The sequence below is a fragment of the Micrasema longulum genome, unplaced genomic scaffold (genome assembly GCF_059751315.1).
Source record: "Micrasema longulum isolate JH-2025_06_02 unplaced genomic scaffold, ASM5975131v1 h1tg002568l, whole genome shotgun sequence".
Classification (NCBI taxonomy): Eukaryota; Metazoa; Arthropoda; class Insecta; order Trichoptera; family Brachycentridae; genus Micrasema; species Micrasema longulum.
The window spans coordinates 54,354-75,593 of NW_028279706.1; the positions used below are offsets into that span (position 1 = coordinate 54,354).

The window sequence follows — 21,240 nt, forward strand, 5'->3', positions numbered from 1 at the left end:
GACCATTTTTTTAATAAGACTCCAACTACTGTAGAAGAACACCATGTATACCAATACGTTTTAATTTGACTAATAATATATTGTGATTGACTTTGTCAAACGCTTTTGGAAGTCTGTGTAAATGGCGTCTACTTGTTTTCTTGTATTAAATGACTCACATAATTGAATTGAATTGAAAAAGAACTAAATTCCAATAAATTAGAGTTTATCGACCTATTGGGAACAAATCCATGCTGTTTGGGGGCAAAGTTGAGGTTTGAAATGATTAAATATTAATTTGTATATCAGGGATTAATTTTTTTTTGCAAAACAAGATATTATACTTATCGGCCGATCGTTTTTTACTGATGATTGGTCACCTAATTTGTGAACTGGGGCAACATGAGCTACTTTCCAATTTTTTTAATTCGTCTAGTATTCCGGTTTTATTTCACACATAGAACTATAGTCTTTTTTTTTATGGGTGTTGCTTTATTATTTACCTTGCTTATAATATACAAGGTTTATATATAAAAAGGTGGATTTTTCTGCAATTAAATTGCTTTAAATTTATCTAAACTGTTAGAATCAGGAGGGATATACTTATGTGGACCAATCGGGAACTTCTCAGCATTTGCTCATGTGGAGAGGAAACCACTTAAAACTCTTCAGGAGAAGCCGGCCTGTTGGCAGTAGTCAACAGGCCTTCCGTTCCACTAGAGGAGTGTTCGGCATTTTCTTACCTACTTTGGTTTATTTTACCAATTGCCTGCACTATATTGACCATGTATGATACTACCTCTCGTGTGAGTTCTTTATTACCTATCACCGATGGGATGTTGCGTAGATCCTCACCCAGGCTTCTGCATCGTGCCTCCAGCTGTTGCCTTTGAAAGCTGAAAAGGGGGCGATGCATCAACAGGTGAGGGACATCTTGAGAAGTTTCATCGTCGCATGGGCAGCTGTCTATCTCGAAGAACTATAGTCTAAATCGGCCCGCACCGACGTCTTCACCTCTACTGTAATCCAATAATATCAGTCTTTATAAATCCTCATGTTCACTCATTTGGACAAACTCAAAATATTGCTTATAGCAACGTTGTTTATTGAATTACATTCGAAGATTCATTCACTCAAATTCATTCCATTTTGAATATATCAAATACTTAATGCTTGATTTTTTTTGTTATTTTCTAGCCAACCAGTATTTTTTTACGGTTGATTCAAGAGCCTACCTACTACCCACTGCTGTTCTATATATATACCCTGAGTAATCGTACTCGGGACATCAATTCAATACGAAGTCAAAAAAGTACCCCAATAAATTTACTGAAAAATACTACGATACTTGCGGAAATGTTAAACTTTTTTTACCTCCAAGTGTCAATAACAAATTATCATACATTAATATTAAGGCAATATAAGATATTCTTATACAGATCACAATTCATATTTTTCAATGTTTCAAATACATTAGAAATAAATTGCAATAGAGAAGAAAAACATTTGTGAAAAGGGAATATAGGAGTCTAGGCATTAACAAAGCTTATTTTTGTAATTGTAATTAATTTATTTAGATGTTAAAAATTAATTTTAATAATTAGTTACTCCTTAGCTTATATATATTTTGATTTTTTTGAAATAATTTTAAAAATTGAAACTAAACTGGCAGTACTCAACGGAGTTTTAGTCCCAATATTTTTTTTAAATATTTTTATATTTATTTTACAGAAACAAACAGTCGACGATTTAAAGACAGACCAGCGAAGTTTCTAAATAAAAATCATGCATATTAAATTGTGGTACAACAAAGGGGTGTGTTTGCGTGTATTTGAGTGGGAGTAAGTGTTTAGGTGTGTTTAAATGTGAGCATCATTAAAAAACAAGTGGGATCGTATCGCAGCCAGAAAGAATGAATCTTAATTTATTTTTAAATAAATTAAGGGGGGTGTTAAATATATCAATAGATGAAAAAAAGCATTATGGTTAGAGCAAGAACGCATGTATGGAAGTGAAACATGGAACTGATAAAAAAATGGATGAAAGTACAATGAACGCGGTCGAAATACGACCTCTTAGACGAATGTGTGAGAAATCAATATATTTTTTTATTATTTTTTTATTTTGAATCTTGAAATAGAACACACATAAACATATCATTCTTATGTGTGATCTAATATTAACAACAATGTACATATATTTAATATAATATGAATCTTGAGAAATTTGTTTTTTTTTCCTTCATGTATGTTTATTTCCATTTCATCATATTTTTTCCTGCCTTATTTAAAATGAGTTACAAATGATGAAATCAGGTGAGAGTGCAAATCTGCGACAGGTTATATTTATTAAAGTTGGGAAAGGGTCTCTGAGATGATTTGATCATGTAGAATGAATGGATAGCGAAATAATAGTAAAACATATATTTATGGTGAGAATTAACGGTAACGCTGGACGAGAACGACTAAGAAAGACGTGACATGATCAAATAAATCAAAATCTTAAGTCTGGTCATATTAAAAGCAGGCAGAACCGAAGGGCATTTATGACATGATGTATAATGCAGAAGAAGCTAGGAATGCATGCACAGAATAGACTTGTGTGGGAGTTCATCCTTTCTGCGTACCTCTACGGAGAAATGACGTGATGGTAGTAGAAGTAGTAGTAAAATTTTGAAAACATTTGCTTTCTTATAATTTACTAAAACATTTCGTTTTGAGGGGCATTTTTAATGAATTGTAAATAACTCACTATTAGAAAATGGAAATCAAGATGGAGTAGAGTGGGATTCGAACAACGGACTTCTAACCTGTGAGTCTGAAATAATAGCCACGGGACCACAACCCGATTCATTAATACAGGAGAATTTATCTTCAACTATATCGTCATAGTTCAGGTATGACCTCCGTATCTTCCGATTGTAATCGCCCCCGGGATTTTTAGTTCTGGGCGTCTACTACTAATACCCTAATAGGTCATTGATAAATTGAACATGTAAAATACTTAGAACTAATAATAGACCGACATTTGAAATGGACAATTCATCCCAATAATCAAAAAAAGTTTTAAAAATGGAAAAATTCTAAATGCGAAGTTTTAGTCAAATCTAAAATATATAACATGCAACCACTATGGGGAACAGTTAACCAAAATGACATAAACAGAGTACAACGACAGCAAAATAAAATATTAAAGTAAGTATATGACCTCCCTAATATAACACCAATTAAAGAACTTTAAAAAAAATCAATTAAACAATGAAACGTAAATAATTTTTTCAACTAGCATCTTTAAAATTTATTCATAAATTAGCCACTGGTGTAATAATTGTAGATGAAGAGCTTAAAGTTGAAATTTGTAAAAGTTGTTATAAACACTGACACTACAAAAATATCAGAATATATATCACGTCCAACATTCTAAAACGAGAAAAGGACAGTTGACACTAATAAACCAGGGACTAAAATTATACAATAAACTTTCAAATGGAAAACGCGTCATATTTACTAATATTGTAACGTATATATTTCATCTTGCCCCATTTTTAAGCGCCGTGCAAATACTTACATTTCGGACAGTATATTTTGTAGTGTCGGTAAACATCGTCCCGCAATCTGGCAACAAAAATGTTTGAAACCGATGATTAGCTCAAAATATAACGAAAAAGGTAAGAATTTGCGCGGTGCTTGAAAACGGGGCAAGATCAAGATGAAATATATACGTTATAATATGCGGCCTGAAACGTTTATGGACGCCATTTGCTTCAATCAGGAAGCAGATAAGGAACAATGGTAAATATTATAAAATTCAAAATGGTTTTGGGAAAGTGACAGCAGACCTGACAACGCTGTACACATTAGTCCGTCGATCCTCTCGGTAACGGTAGAACAGGTCAGATAATTTGAATCGGCACTTAACAAACCAAAATGTGTCTTTATAAGCGCAGCAGTGCTCGTAAGTTATTTTTTTGTGAACCGACTTTTTATGCATAATATGATATTTACTCGTATACGGGATCACGTTGTTTTTCAAAACGATTACAATAAATGAGGAAATTTGGTGTTTTTTTTTTTTACTTGTTATTATCAAACTAAGCCATTTTTATACTTTTATGTATTGTTTTGTCAGCGCTATGATTTTTAATGGACATGGATACGTGCTGCGCATGCGTCAGGAGAACTTAAACCCAAGTTGGCTTTTCTTCAAACCTGCGGGCTCACGCCGTCCTGAAAAGCCGTCGATGACGATCTTTCGACTTAATTCGGCGGAATTAAGGGGCACTGGATTGACGTGGGAAGAGGCGAGAGTACTGGCTGGCGATATGGTCTTCCGGAGGCAACTGGTGATGTCCACATGCTCCACTTAGGAGTGGATATGGAAAAGAAGAAGAATAACTTCTTAAAGTTTTGTAATATTTAAACTACTCCATTTGTGACGTCAAATTTCCAGTCGGCGAGTTCTGCTGATTAATAAGTTGGCTTCGCGAAAAATAGAAATTGAACACATCACAATCGTTGGTTATTTTTTACGAATTTGTGACGATGTTCAAAGTATTTCATTTTTATGAATTTTTTCGCACGTTTACGAGAAGTAAGAAAACATTTTTTATATCCAATTCCCTGTAGCAATGAACTTCCTCGTTGTTAAGACTGTACATTGACTGTGTCCGAGCGGACGAAAATACATTTCTATGGGTGATCTAATTGCCTGATGCTTTAAGGACTTGGGCGTGGAGGAGTTATAGCCATAAATTTGAAAAGACTTGCTCTTTACTCAGTAGTTTAGCCTTTCAAAGACCTGGTCATAGAAAGCGACCTGTCACAATAGATCAGGTCTGTGCTGGTCGCGGAGACGCCAAGATCTTATTTAGCACTGACCACCGTTTACAGGAATATTAATAATATTTTTGGTAAATCGTAGGTACCTAGGGAACATTTTTAGTTTATATAAAACATTCATCATCATATTTATCAAACCCTTATCTACACCTGATGGCTACCTTATAAATAAATATTTCATGTCTACCCTCCGAAAGATCAAACCCAGAGCCTCAAATATAGTAGGTAAACGCACTAATCATTACACTACGAGACGGTCTTTTCTCCACTCGATTTCGCTTTTCAGGATTATATCCTGAGAGCAGCCATCGAGTAGACAATACTTGTTCAGGATTCTGGTTTCATTTCACATACAAAACTGTATTATTCATCCGCTTGGACACACACATGTCCTAAAATAAAAAAAACTCGTAACTCCACAAATGGTAAAACATGATTTTTAGGCGTTATCTTTTACGACTTCAAATTATTCATATAATATGTTTAAATTTTGTATATTCGTACAATGTTGCTTTGAATGTTTTTACTCGCCTCCGAAAAAAAGTTCAAACAAACAAAATCATCACGCCGTTTCCCGTAGGAATAGGCAGAGAGGATAGAACGGCATATCACTCTGTCTTTGCATACAGACCTCGCTACATCTACATTCATACATCTTCTTATATACGCACGCCTGTTATTCCTACTATATTCATGACCATCTTGAAGTATTTGTGGCACTTGTTCGTGCCATGTCTTTTTTAGTCTTCCTCGTTTTCTGCATTTATCAACATTCGCATCGTAGATCCTATTGGCCATTCTTTCGCTGTCCATTCGCTCTACATGTCTAAACCAACGCACCACCCCTCTCTTGATTTTGTCGATAATGCTGAATTCTCGAACCTTGACTTGTGTGCACCCATTATACATCGTTTTACCACATATTCGCCGGAGAAATCACATTTTGACATAATTTAATACTTCGCTCCCATACATTAGGGTCAGCACCAAAACTTTATTGTAAACTGCTGGTTTTGCCTCCTGAGACGAACATTTGTTTGCCAAGGTAGATTTCAGTTCACCTTTCACCCTGTTCCCGGCACACACCCTCCTTTCAATATCTTTCTCAGTCTTTCCAACCCTAGTAAACAAACTTCCCAGATACACAAATTCTTCGACCTGATTTAGAATATCTGCGTTTTCGCTGATCTCACATTAAGTTATACTTTCATCCCTTTTATCATTATTCATTAGCAAATCGCTATTCTTGCATACACCGTAGATTTTTATTACCAAGAATTGCAGGTCTTCTTTGACGCTAGCAAGAAGCACGGCATCATTAGCGGACAAAATACGGTTAACAGTTATATCACTCATTTTTGCTCCCATTTTTAAATCTTTCAGTTCTTTCAGAATAAAAGTTAGTTTGGAATTTACGAGTTTTACAAGTTAAGCCGATGGTATAAGACATGAATTATTTTTACTTGTTTTGGTGTGTTTGTATAATGAAAATGATGGTTTTAAATTTAGGTAAAAATGGTTATACTTGTACACAAAGAATTCATCAACAAATGATAAATAAAGCCAATAATGTTGTGATTTTACACTAATTTTAAAAAAATGTCACTATAAGCGAAGGTTTAATTAACACAGCCGAAAAGAAAGCACAGCCAATTGGAATGGTTGATATTTTTCGAAAAGGCTATTTTTTTGTAATTATTTACACGTGTAATTTGAATTTCAGTTATTAACTTTTACATTTATAAATAAATAATAATCCGTTCACTAGCAAGTATTCAATAATAAGGATTTTTCTTTATAAATGCCATTTTGATTGAATGCTTAAAGAGCTTATCATCCACGTGTAAAACATATTATATTATTCACGTCTTTAATTAAGCGTCATCAAAGGACGCAGTTGGCAATCATTTTATTATTGGTGCTTTTATATAAGATATACGTATGTAAGCCGGAACTTGAATCATAAAGAAAATACCGAAAATGAAATATAATATTTCACCATGTTTATTGGCAAATTTAAAATATAATTTAATAGAATTGTTTTACAAAAATGAAGATGGAAAAAAACTACCAGCTTCCGAGTATTTTTTTCAATTGTAAGATGTTTTTAATTATATTTTCATTCGTATTTAATGTTGCAACCCGCTGGTTGCAAAATAATGATGTGTTGTTTCTTGATCTGCATCAGTTTACATGCACTAATGTCCCAACTGTGTCGTATTGTAAATCCTAAACAAGTATGTGTCCCTATTCTGTAACTAACTCGTTTATTCGTTTCGTAAATTCATAAGCGTCGTATGAGTGGAAACGAGAGCGAAATACGATTTTGAAAACTTACTTTTGGAAAACTCAGGCACATACCCGAAAATAAAGAGATTCCGATCTGTTTGAAAAAGAAAACTTACAAATCATGTATACTGCCAGTGACTATAAATGTATTAGAGACCATGGCTCTCACACAAAGGAATGTAAGAAAGCTCAAATGCACACAGCGATCATGGAAAGATCCGTGCTTGGTATAAGCCTAAGAGACAAAATAAGAAATTAGGAACAGAACCAGAATAACGGATATTATGGATCGTATAGCAGGACTGAAGTGGCAATGGGCAGGGCATGTTGCAAAACAAGATCCCACAAGATGGACCCTAAAATTTTAAAATGGTGACCTTGGGAGAATAAACGAGGCGTCGGAAGACCTAAAACAAGATTGTCCGACGACATGGCTGCTGTAGGGGGTAAAAATTGGTTGTAGTAGCAACCAACCGAGAAAAATTGAAGAATACGAAAGAGGCCTATATCCAGTAGTGGAGAACAGAAGGCTGAAGAAGAAGAAGAAGAGGGAGATGAATATTTGACGAACGAACGAACTTATAAAACGAAATTGCGAGAGAGTAAGCCTGCTAGACTTTTTTGAGTAAATAGCCGATTACACGTAGACAATGCAGTATACTTTTGTCCCAAGTCTCGACTAGTTTTCACGTGAAAACAGTAATTTGTAGGACATAAAAATGTCCTGAGACAACGCCACTGAGATAGATGGGCAGACTATATTCGCGGAACAGTCATTACCACCACCACCGCGTGCGGCCGCTTTGTCCTCGTATAAACACGTGTGGGCAGGACCTTGTGACAATAGCGATTTGCTTGACGTGACCGTGTCGCTCCCAAATCATGATAATAAAATTGACTACGTCTTAACAGCACACAACATATCAACTCGAAGTGTGACGTCACAAAACAAATATTAAAATCAATTAAAGAAATATCAGCTGAGACAAATTGGTTGATGAATGGTTGATGCTGCCCGTCAGTTAATAAATGCGTTTGTAGTGTAAAGAGCTGATTATTGTAATGGTTTATACGCAGGTCTACCAATAAACAAAATGACTCGCCTACAGTTTGTTTTAAATGACGCAGCGAGACTTATTTTCAGAATCTCGAAGTTCAGTCAGATCACTCCACTACTTCGGGAATTACTCTGGCTTCGTTTTCCACAGAGGTTGGAATACAAACTCTATTGACTTATGTATAAGTCACTCCGCAACTCTACTCCGGAGTATCTAAGGGAACTATGCATTCTAGATGAACTAGCCGACAGGCATCTTACGCTTAGATCAACTTCGTTTACGGCAATAGAAAACGCTATAATACCTCTACGCAAACAGCGCAGTTAATTCGTTGAATGCGCATTTGCGGTCGCAGGCCCTATGGCATGGAATGCTCTCCCAGCAAAGGTGTGAGGCTGTGAGAGTGAAGCGATGTTTCCAAAAAAAAAAACCGCCTTATTCTCTAGTTCATATTAATAAATCCGTAGCATGTGATAACAAAATTAATCGTTTAACTTATGATCACGCCACACTTACCTGTTGGCAGATGAACGCTCGAAATGCTCTAGTTTGCGGGATGCGTTATTCTTATTTACTTTTCCACTAAACCCTAATACAATGAATGCAATTACCTACCTTGTACTAGATTCTGTCACCTTTATTGTCTAGAACTTCTGTCACGGCAGTCAGGATCAGATCAAATCTTGAGGTCAGGAAGGAGGGGCGCTTGACGATTACACGACACAGTGGATTTAACGAGTTATTGATCGCAAAAATAACTTATTCGCGATCGCGGTGAGAACATTAAAGGCACATGCATACACGATGACAGTTCAGTTCTTTTATGGAGCCGGTATAATAATTGGTACCCACGGTAGGCACTGCAACATCCTAACCAGGGCCCTGTAGGTAGCAAACAAATTTGAACGCCTTAACCTAGTCAATGTGCTATACACAGAGAGTAATATGGCGTAACAAACTTAAATTACAAATTTAAATGTTTCAATTAAATTTATTTATCTTTAGAATCACTTTGTAAAGCGCGCTTTATAAGTTGTTCATAATAATAAAAATAATGTAAGATGATGTAAATAGATATGTTATTAAAGTAAGCATAAATATAAGTTTATATACTAATTGTAATATAAGCAATCTTAAGAAATAAATAACAAAAATAATTTTATCAAAAACGCTATCATTCTAAGTCTTGAAATACAAACCAAATAAAATGCTATAAACTGTATTGAAATAAATTATAGTTTCGCGCCGATTAAACTTTTTAAAGTATGTATGTCGTTGATATTACGTAACATAATATAAAAATAGGAGCATATATTATATTTACTCATACATATTCTAAGGTGAAAAAAACACACATTTACAAAAAGGTATACATTTTATTTTTGATATATTTACAAAATTGTATTGTGTTTAAATGTATATAAGTACAAAAAAGTGCAGGAAGCCAAAAAATAAGAAAAACTTATTAAAATTATTAAAATAGATACAGCGCGTTCCAATCTTTAATGTCATATAATAATGTGTTAGTGCCTGTCAGTGAGCAAAGTAAACTATTACTTACTTACTAAAGCACACTAGAATATTTTATTTGAAAACTTTCTGTCAACACACATAAAGGAAGGTCATTAAATTTTCAACGCACTGTACGCGATTTTGAAAAAATGTACCGTAAACCAAAACTTATTGACTTTTGGATAAAATATTAAGTTAAGTACCGATAGATGGCATTAGTCGCAAGGTTTGCGCCTTGGATGGAAATGTTTTTCAGAAAATTTTGGTTCAGAAACATGGTGCACAGGAATAACAATATTATTATCATTCATATTTTACAAAATTGATTAAACTTAATTCTAATGAATCTATGGAATGGCTTCATTAAATATTTACAAGTGAAAATATAAAATGGCAAAAACTTCAATGTTGTCAATACATGTGACCTGGCAAAAATATTACGTAATTTTATTGAAGAGCATTAATCAACTTGATCATTGCAAATACAATAATATTTTTATTAATTGACAAATAATAATATATAATATTAATTGTTTTTGTAGATAATTCTTGATTATTATTATTACTACTTAGTCAATGATTTTGATGAAAATAACAGTTAAATTCCGATAAATAAGTTTTGTTTTAAAAAAAAGTTTAAATATATTTTTTTGTAATATGTAACTTTTAAAAAAGGTGTCAAAACGCAATATTTATATTTGATTTTGATTGGTTATCATAAGATTGGAATGAATAGTGTCATTTTAAAGCTAAAAAAACGGTATTAATTAATTACAATTATTTTGATTTTATTGATAAGCTATATTTTTTATTTTTTAATTAATTTGAAAGATCGTTTTTAAATATGTACTTTAATGTCTAAAATGAGATTGCTGATTAAGTGTTTGTTTCTTCTTCAGACCTTAATTCATAGGTTTCGTTACAGTAAACACAAATAATAAAAGATATCTAATTAAATACAGAATTTTACTAAAGAGATAAATTATTACTGAATTAAAAATAATATGATATTTTAAAACGTTGTATGAAACCAGTCTTACTAGATGAATAAATCCGCTTAATTTTGTAATTACCACATTCCTAAATTTTTAATCACAAAAATCATAAAAAAATATGTTTTTATTTTGTTTTATAAACTACCATTAAACATATTTACATATTTGCATTAAAATTAAAATTAGTTTTATAAAAAAATTAATTGAAACTGCCCTTTTTTCGGCCAACAGTAAGTTACTATGTAGCAACAGAGATGAAGAACATTTTGAAAAGGAAATATGGTAGTCCATAGATGTTAAATTTAATAACTCCTAAGGGGGTTGAAACCCAGTATATAAACATTTGGACAAACTCAAAATATTGTTGATTAACTTTTTTCTTTTCAATATATTCAATATATTTTTATTATACTACTTTTTTATTCTAAAACACGAGTAAAACAGCATTAAATATAAACAATTTATAATAAATTTTGATTAAAATAAAAAACAAAAGATTATAAAGCCTTTTCAATCATAAAATGTGACAAATAAAATGTGTTTTCGTTCTGCCGAGATATGGGTCACACAATAATAATTCTCCAGTAGCGTAATAATGAATAAAACAATATTTTGAGTGTGTTTTTAAAGACAATAACTGAATTTATACATAAGACTGAGGGGTTTATTTAGATTGACTGAACACAAAAAGAAGTAGAAAATAAAATGATACTTTAAAAGTTTTTAAATGTATTTTTTAGTAGATGAGATAATTCAGCCAGATGAATCTCACTCACATCTACTGAGTTTTCAGTTCTTTTAGATCACAAAACCAACACATGTAATAATAAAAGAAAAACAGTCGATCAAATAAAGGCAGAAAAAAAAATGCCATGACATTTAGAACAAAAGCGCACGTTTCCACATTAAAGAAATTTGTTTGGTTTTGTAGATCATTCTGCATTTAAAATAAAGCTTCGACCTAATTAAACTCGTATCACTTATGCATATAACGTACATTGTCGGCTTAGTGCAAAAAATCGCAAACTAAAATAATCATAATTAATCGTATCGTCCATTAATATCTTGAAACTTTAATCAACATGGCAGGTTTAATTTTTGAATAATCCATTGCCTAAAAAAATGTTTAAAAAACCAATACATTCATCGTAGCTGCTCCAAATTGAACTCACTTGGTGTGTACTATTTAAAAATTGTTAATAAAAAAATGCAGAGCTAAAAAAATATTTTCAAAAATGAAACACTTTAAATACAATTAATAAAATGTTTTTCTATAAATTAATTGTACATATTGATGTATTTACGTTATTTATTATTAATGAATTCTGAATTGGTCAGTTATATTATAAAAATCAATCTTACTCCCCTCTATTTATTTTTTTTGCATCGTTCCATTTTCTTGTATGATATTTTATATTTTCTGCTTAGTGCGCAACATGTTAAAATTCGACTTTTGAAAAACTTTAACTGAATGTATGTACTATTTTTAATATTCATTTTTTTATATAATTTATTTTGTTTTTCATAGAAAAATTCCATTCAAATTTAATAAGATACGCCCTTATGCATATGTATGTAAATTTTATATGTATATAAAGTGTTTAAATGAATAAAATAAATAAAAAATGAACTACGATTCACCCTTAAGTAGGACTCTTCATCATAAGCCAAAGCGTAAGAACAATTTAACGTAGTTATGCAGAAAGCAGCCAGTCCACAATTTAAAATAAATTAGATATTTGTGTTATCCGGGCGCAGTAAGGTCAATCCTATGTTTTGCTAAAAACAGCCAGAACGCTATCACACAAAAAACTGTATTAATCATCTTTTGAAAATGGTGTCGATCACAAAAACGGCAATTCTCAATTTCCAAAAAAACACCCACAGCACTAGAAAAATCTTACTGTACTTTAAAAATCATTAAAACTGGTCAAATACATAATTAGATTATTATGTGTAATGTAAAAAAAAACAGCGTTTTCATTATTAATCATTTGTTTTAGTCAAAAATATTCCAACTGTTGTGTAGTTTCGATTATTCTCTCTTTTCACAAAAGTGCCATTATCTCAGTTTCACTTTTATATGTCTGGCTGCTTTCTGCACAGCAACGTTCAATTATTTTATCCTATACGGGTTTACCTAAAAATCATTTTATTTTTAAAAGGTGAAATTTTTACTTTAAATATGTACGTTCTTATTTAGTTTGCGTAAAATCATTAAAGTAGGAATAAGGGGTATTTGATAAAACTCCGAGATAAAAACACTGAGGAAGATGGCGGAAAAACTCCAAGAGATTGCGTAAGGAACACTAGAATAAGAAAGGCTAATTACTATAACTGGGTAACCTCAAAATCAGGATTTATTTAGTAGTACTTAAAAACATCTTCGTATCTATCCAATAATATTTTGAAGATTTGAATGCACTACTTGTTTATATTTAGCATTCATGGAGGAAGGTATAAATATGTGTTTCAGTAGTTAACTAAAAAATCCTGATTTTGAACTAACCTAGTTGTAGTAATAACCGCCACGAGGTGAGACTGAAAAAATCGTAAGATGGAGCAGACAGCAATGTAGAGACTGGTACGGGCAAGGCCAAAAATTGGATACCACCAGACCTCTTGTACTATGTTACCAAGCTTACAGGACTCTTCCTTGTGGAAGACTTCCTAAAATATGGAAGGACAGGTAGGAATTGACCTCGCAGCAGGTGCAACCCTCTGGAGAACAGAAGGAAGAAAAAAAATGAAAAGATATTGTAATTATCAGCCTTTTAAGTACCCCTTATAACTTTTCTGAGAATCTGTAGTCTGGACGTGAAACACTGATTATAGCAGATGAATCTTAGGCTTTTTGCTTGTAATTTGGTGTTATCTTTGGTATGACTTAAAATATTTAGTGTAAGCTAATTTTAAGCTTTGACTTAAGAATAATCGCGTTCTGAAACCGGTGGGCATAATATTATTTATTTTAAAGATTTTACACAAACTAAATACGTGGTCAAATTATTTAATATGATCAATTAAGTATTAATTTTAAAATGTTTTTGTTTAACCCTTTGATCCCTGAACATAGATTTAGTAGTTTCTGAACTTTTTGTTTTCAAGTTATATGATTTATCGCTTGAAAATTACTATAAATTAGTCATTTTTATTGTAATTTTTTATCTCTTTATTTAAAAAAAATAGTGGTACAAGTACCGACAAGGAATTGCAGTAAAAAAAGTTTTTATTTTTCCAACACGATTCTAATCAAACCATAAAAATACCCGAACAGACGGAATTTATTCGTTATCCTAATTATAATATTAGGGTTTGAAAATGAGTAGTAATTTTACAAAACCAAACATGTGATAGCTCTACGTAAAACTGATCCCTAGGAGTAATTTTTTGGAACTGATTACTTCGAAATGGCCGAAACTACTAAAAAAATACCAAATATGTAACAACGCTGATTAGTTACATTAAATGGATTCTCATATAAGAGATAAACGAGTTATTTTACACCAGGACAAATTTTTAGTGAGCAAAGGGTTATCCCACTATTTGTGTACCTATATACGACTTGATTAAGGGAAAAACTATAAAAATATTTTTTTTTCTAAAAAAGGACGCGTTTTCAAAAAGTTTTATCACTTAACTTATTTATAATCAATATTTTGTCATCTTGTAACTTTTTACACTAAGTCGACAATTTCAAAGTACGTTTTGCGTTAATCGATTTCTAGATTTTTTAACGAATTTCCGGTGAAACTTGAGAAAATGCCTCGGCTGGGTTTCTTGATCCTCTTCTTCTCTTCAACTTTGAAGGTCTCAGAGTCTATAAGCCAGTCCTTGTACATCTTCTCCATCAGCACCCTCTGTTCTTTGTGCATGTCTTCCAATGGTTCCAGCGGACCGCCGTAGTCCGAAGGAAGCAACTCCGCGTCCACAATGGACGCTGGCCCGTTGGTGGTCAGATGCAGGAGACTCATGAGGGTAGACTTGATGAAGGGTTTGATGAGGCACATGACTTGGTTGATGAAGAAGGCGGTGTGGACCACGTGTATTCGCTTCAGGCGGCAAGGGTGAGCGTCCTAGATAAAGAAACAGCGTATTATAATTACGTTTGTTTACTGTCATTTAAATATTATTTTATCTCATTAGAGATGAAGTAAAAAATTGCGCCAGACATCTCACCCGAGATGAAGATATTATCAGAGAATATGGAAATTTACAGGACTCATTTATAGGGGTGGTTATAGCGACCAAATACGATTTTTTACTACGCAGATAAGAGCAGTGCATTTTTCATTTATTTACATAATCTACATTTATTGGTGAAGCATATTTTCTTGAAATTTTACATGTGACATTTTTTTGTCAACTTCCTATTTTATTTATTTATTTTATAGAATCATGCAGTCAACAATGATCAAATTATAAATTAAAGATTCGGTTGAAAGACAAACGAGCGAGGTTTCTTAAAGATAAATATGCATTAAAACATACTGATTATTTATTATAAAATTAAAAATATGCGAAATCGTACTTGATGTAAGTATCTACACTTTAACATATTACAACAGAGATGAAGAACATTTAAGAGAAGGTAATATAGAAGTCTAGGCATCTACAGGGCTTATGACCTGTCAATGGCTGGTTTAAGTGGCCACTTTACATACTGTGTAACATTCACCATTCTGCTTATATTTGAACATATATATTCCTTCAATTCTTTCATCTGTTGATGTTTGTGAAGTTAAAGAGCTGATACCTTTATTTATGCGGGTGAGATTCATCTAATTTAATTATTTCACCTACATACTAGGCAACTGGGCCTGAAAATGTTTTTTTTTTAATTTCTATACTTCTTCATAGACCAGGTGGATTTATCAACAGTATTTTGTCCACTTAAACCAGCCATTGACAGGTCATAAGCCCTGTAGATGCCTAGATTTATATATTACCTTATCTTAAAAAATCTTCATCTTTGTTGTAATATGTTAATATAAACAACTACCTAGAGAGTTGAAAATGAGAGTTCCTTGTCTAGAAAAATTTGGACAAACTCAAAATATTGTAGTGTTATCTAAACTTTGTTAAAAGGTCCTTCGTATAAAAATAATTCCAGAAATAAAGATGGCCGGTCTAGAAAAAGTCGCGAAAGCGATGCAACGTACCACTGGATATTCTAAGTTTTTGAATTCAAGTATCACTCTTCTATTTCACCAATACGAGGTATTTCCAGAAAGTAAGTTCCGTTTATATTTCTTACCATCGCTGTCCATTGGCGTCCATATTTGAGGAACCAGTTTATCACTAATCAAAGATGGACGCTAACTTTGTTGACATTATCATGAGCTTCATTAAATAGTCTGATCCATTTCCTTACCATTTATTTATTTACTAAACAAAAGTCCCAACTCCATGGGACTAAAAATCTTTGTTGAGTTAGAACAAGTAATTAGTTAACACTGACATACGAGTATATCACCACAAATATTGTATAGGATCAGAAACATGATAATGTTTTTTTTTTAATAAATGGCTCATAAATATATCAAACAACTCAAACATTCTGAAAATCATCAAGGAGTTTCCCACTCAAATCCCTCCCACTAAGGAAAATCCAATCCTTAACTCCTCTCTTGAAAATAGTTTTTTTCCTTGATAGCTTAATACACTCTTTCAAAGTATTGAACACTCTCGTTGCGATAAATGGGTGATGCATCTGAGCAAAATTCGTACCGGTTTTGGGTATGACATAATTCGTGCTCTGGGAAAATCTTGTATGAACACTGTGCCAAAATCTCTCCTTATTGTTTCAACTAGGGCTGGTGTTCCGAACGCTTTTACAGGGCGCTAAAATGCGCATTTAGTACGTAAAATCGCGCTATACCGCGCTATACCGCGCTATACCGCGCCATACTTGCGTTCGGAATATTTATTTATATAACTTTTTGTACATAATGTTATTTGTACATTGGCGGGCTTATTGCCAAATGGCAATTTCTTTCAACCAACCAATAAAACAAAAGTTTTTTTTTTATAATTCAAGTTACAGAACATATTCACTAGGAAAAAAATATATAAAGCTAAAGATATATTTAATAGAAATAAACGTAATAAATTCCTTAAATCAAAACTATTACTCAATGGGAAAAAGGAAAAAAAAGAGGAAAGGAGGAAAGGAGGAAAGATTAAGGAAGAGAAAGGAGATGTTTCTTCAGACGTGATTTAAACAGAGATAATGTAGTAACATATTTGATGGTGGATGGGAGATAATTCCACAGTCGAGCCGCATGGACACTATATGAGTTAGAGAAGAAAGAGGAATTGTGGATGGGTATTAAGAGAGTGCCTTGAGAATTAGAACGAAGAGGTTAACCATAAACTGATAAGCGTTGAAATTTTTCACGCAGGTATATAGGAGCGTTAGGACTATGAAGTCCATTGAACATAAGTGAGAGGGAGTGATAGTCTCTCCGCTGTCTGATTTTGAGCCATTTCAGTTGCCTACAATAATCAGAAATGTGGTCATATTTCCTAAGACCAAAAATGTAACATCAAACATCAGCGTAATCTAGAATGGATAGTGGTAATGCTTGTACAAGAGCGCATTTAGTATTAATGGGTAAGAATTTTTGCAACCTTCTAAGTGAGTGCAGACTGAAAAATATTTTGCGGCTAATACCAGCCCAGAAGTGTGTAAGTTGAATTTAATCACTTACCACATGTTCTCCTTACACCTCGCAGATCTGTTGATGAATGTAGACTGTTTGAATGTTCTTCGTATTTAGAAAACGAATGGTTTCGCGGTTTAGTGGGTTTCAATATGTTAACTTTTATATTTTCTGTTCATGTTTACCTTCTTAAATAAATTTTTAAAAAACTATCGACGCTGTTTTTTATTATTAGGGTTTAAAATTTTATTCGGCATCTCAACGCGCATCTCGAAGCGTACACAAAAATCAGCTAACTCATAATGGCATTAACTCTTTCTCAATATGTCAGGGTAAGTACGACGCATGCGTAAAACTGCGATTGAAAAAAATGCAAGCAGAACATGGATACCTCATACAATTCACCAAGAATTTTCAAAAACAAGCTTGAATGACTAAACAATTATTTACCTGTATGTACATCATGAAGGCTCGCAACGCAGGGAGTGATACTCTCGTCAGGTGTCCCAAAGAACAGTTCTTCATGTCGAAGATTACAATGTAGCCCTCACTGAGTCCATCCTCAGACAATCTGATGTCATTAAACATACAGAACAGTCTCACAGCGTCGGAGAAGTTCAGTTTGGTATAGTCGGCGTCTGCGAGTCTGTAGCAAAGGATGTTGTAGCCTTCCGCTGTTTTCTGGGGGAGGGCGACCATGTGCCTGGGAACCAGAAACTGAACATAAACCTTTATTCAATAAAAAATCACAAAAACATAAAAAAACTAAATTCGTACGAGTATAATCAATTCAGGGAGAAGTTCCAAAAACGGAGTCTGGCTCATGTGTTTTTCAAGTGATTCACTAACATGAACAAATACATTACGTAAAAAGTTACTTCAGAACAGGTATATCTTGTTACCTAGTGAAGTATGTTTTTAAATTCTGGCCAATAATTCAATAATGTTTCAATTTTTTAATTATCAGAACCTATTCACATAATATATGCTTTGTGATAACATATTATCACATAACACATACTCTTACATACATATTTTGACTCGTATGAAGACTCTTCTTCCTTTCATATTTTAACTTCCCTTACTAAACGTAGAAGCATTTCTGATCTGTCTTTCCTCTTCAAAATTTTAAACAATTTTATCGATAGTCCATATCTCTTGGATCGTATTTCAATCAATTGTCCCGTAAAGTCAACATGACAAGTTCATTTTTTTAATAATTTACTGCCCAAAAAAATATTTTGAAAACTCGTTTATTTATCGTAGCAGCTCCAAATTTAATTGACTTTGTCCCCATTTAGGTATTTTTAATACAAAATTTTGTGACTTTTTGAAACACTGTAAAATAAAACATTTGTCATTGTGTAATAAGTTTATGTTCCTTTAATTATGTTTATTTTATTATAATATCAAAATTTAGATTTGGTCAACTATATTATGAAAATCCCTCTCCTCCACTTCTCTACTCTATTTCCTCACCCCTTAACCTTCTTATGGGCTCTTTTTTTTTCGCATGTCTTATATAATATATTATTTTTCTCTTTACTGTGTGACATGTTCTCTCATTATATTTGTGAAAAACTTTAAGTGGATGTATATACTATTTTTTATATTTTGTATTCTTATATAACAACTGTTGTTTTTCCTTAATAAATAAAAAAAAAAAAAAAAAAAATATACCTATATTGGGGGTTTTTATGTTTTATGTAATATGTATTGGAATTTTTTTTCCTGTTAATTTATTGGAAGTGAAACTGAATAATATATTTTTTGGCACCGTATCAATAAATAGTTTAATGTTATGTTAATTATGTACACAGATAAAAAAGTTTATTAAAAATTTAAAAGTATTGTTCCTCACGTGATGTCTAAAGCCATTTTCAGTCTGGCGGTGTGGGGGTTGCGCACCGCGAATATATCCGGGGTCGCTGTGCGCAAGGTGAAGTAGCATTCTATGGTTTCCTTGGTAGCTTTAGTCTCATAGAAGTTGGAATGCAGAAAAAGGAACACGTACTCGTCAGAGATAGAAGGGAGATGAGGTTGGGTTGCGAGCCTAGAAGAAAAGAAAAATATGTGTTTACTTAATTTATAATATAATTACTGCAGTGTCCATGCATCAAAATATGTTAATGTATTGGCACTAACATATTTATATTTATAGTCAATGTATAATGTGAGAATAAGGTGCGAGCAGTGCGGCGCGGTCGAGCTCTCGTGTCATTCGGGTTTTGCCTTCCTAGTCGGTCACATCATAAGTGTACTAAATTCTTTGATACAATTGTTTTACGAAATAAAATAATTATCATTATTAATCAAAGTATATTGATCGAACCAATCTTATTGTGCTCACTTGCGCCTTGGAGTATTTAAGGATCCAAGCCAAAAATTTCACATTAACATATTACAACATAGAGATATAAAACATTGCAGAGAATGGAATATGGACGTTTAAGAATTTATGAGATTTATGACCTGCCATTTGCTGGTTTACGTAGCACAGATAATAGACGCTGCAACAAAAAAAAGATGATGGAAGAAAAGTCACCTCAATAAGGCTTACCTTTCATTATAAACAAAAATTTACTACATTTATCCAACCTTCAAAGTTTTTCGTTTCATTCAGTTTTGAAAGAATTGTTGACACTTGACATTTTTTCGCCTTTGCACCGAAAATTTTGCATAAACCCAGTAATTGCTGTGCACGAATAATAAAAGAGGCGATTGAAATACAGACACCCAAATAACATAAACAATGACGACGGGCTGAAATTCAACTCAGCATGGTTCCCAACACTACATACTACAAAAATGAAAAGAAATGTGCCTACTGCCGACTGCGACACGTTACAAATTACTGGTAGTTAAACACATACTGTTTTCTACAAAACACTCAGTTTACCCTGAAGATGGCTTCTGCAATGGTAGCCGAAACGTCGGAACAAATTCAACACACATGGCATCACCGAAAAAAGAAACATATTAATATAAATTGTATCCATAATATGTTGTTCTCAATACGTGTTTTAAAAAAATACATATAAATTATTTAAATCCCGAATTGAGTTGTCGTCACTCCTGTGAATGTAATTCATATGAGTTATACTTGTAAAATACTTTGTGTGATATGATTTATAAATAAAAAAATTATCTGAAAATAATATTTTTGTCAGCTTGTTACGGATATTTTACGGTCATTTTTACTTATATTCTCATAGTACACAAACCACGAATTAATTTTTTGCTTGCTTTTTTGCCTACAGAAAATGTTAATATTATGTAATTGCTTATTGCACGGATGTTTGACAGCTTTAAGAGGAAAGGCGGAGTGACTTTTCATCACACAAACGTATTTCCCTAATTTATCTCTGGATAATGGCACTACAGCAGTAATATTTTACAAACTATAAATATTTGTCATTGGTGTGTCTTTATTGTTTTGCTTTTTTGAATGGATTGTTTCTTATGGGAGCTAGGATTACCTCAAAAAAGTGCCTAATTTTATGTGCCACTTTCGGACGTACAATATACAAAAATGAAATATTAATAGGAAAAAAAAGTACCGACACAGAAAATTGCATTACGACATTTTTTCTTTCAAAAAACAATTGAGTCGGTTCAGTTTTGAAGTGCAGAAAAAAAAATTATCAGATTGTCGTTCGGGCGTTCAAGCTATAACTGATACTCGGTCGGTAAATCCATTAGATGTAAATATTCAGAGTAAAATTAAGCATCTAAAAATAGGAGGAATGATCATTCAAATATGCTGGATAAGAGGACATGCTGGTATCGTAGGAAATGAGAGAGCGGATGAACGAGCAAGAGCCGCAATTTGTAAAAGAACGGCACCTTTCTTCTCAGAATTTCCCTTGCCCTGTATAAAACAAAATACGCAGCAGCGTTGGAA

The 21,240-nt window shown here is 32.8% G+C and overlaps 1 protein-coding gene across 1 annotated transcript in view; it reads right to left on the minus strand.

The window, feature by feature from the left end:
* Positions 1–12,664: 12,664 nt before the first annotated feature.
* Positions 12,665–21,240, minus strand: part of LOC148271949 (clavesin-1-like) — a 35,997-nt gene continuing 27,421 nt past the window's right edge. The window contains exons 2-4 of the mRNA XM_088240714.1: positions 19,198–19,389; positions 17,787–18,039; positions 12,665–14,747 (exon numbers count right to left, since the gene is read on the minus strand). Of these exons, the coding sequence (XP_088096840.1) occupies positions 14,385–14,747; positions 17,787–18,039; positions 19,198–19,389 (808 nt within the window). The 3' untranslated portion in view covers positions 12,665–14,384. The remainder of the gene's footprint in view (positions 14,748–17,786; positions 18,040–19,197; positions 19,390–21,240) is intronic.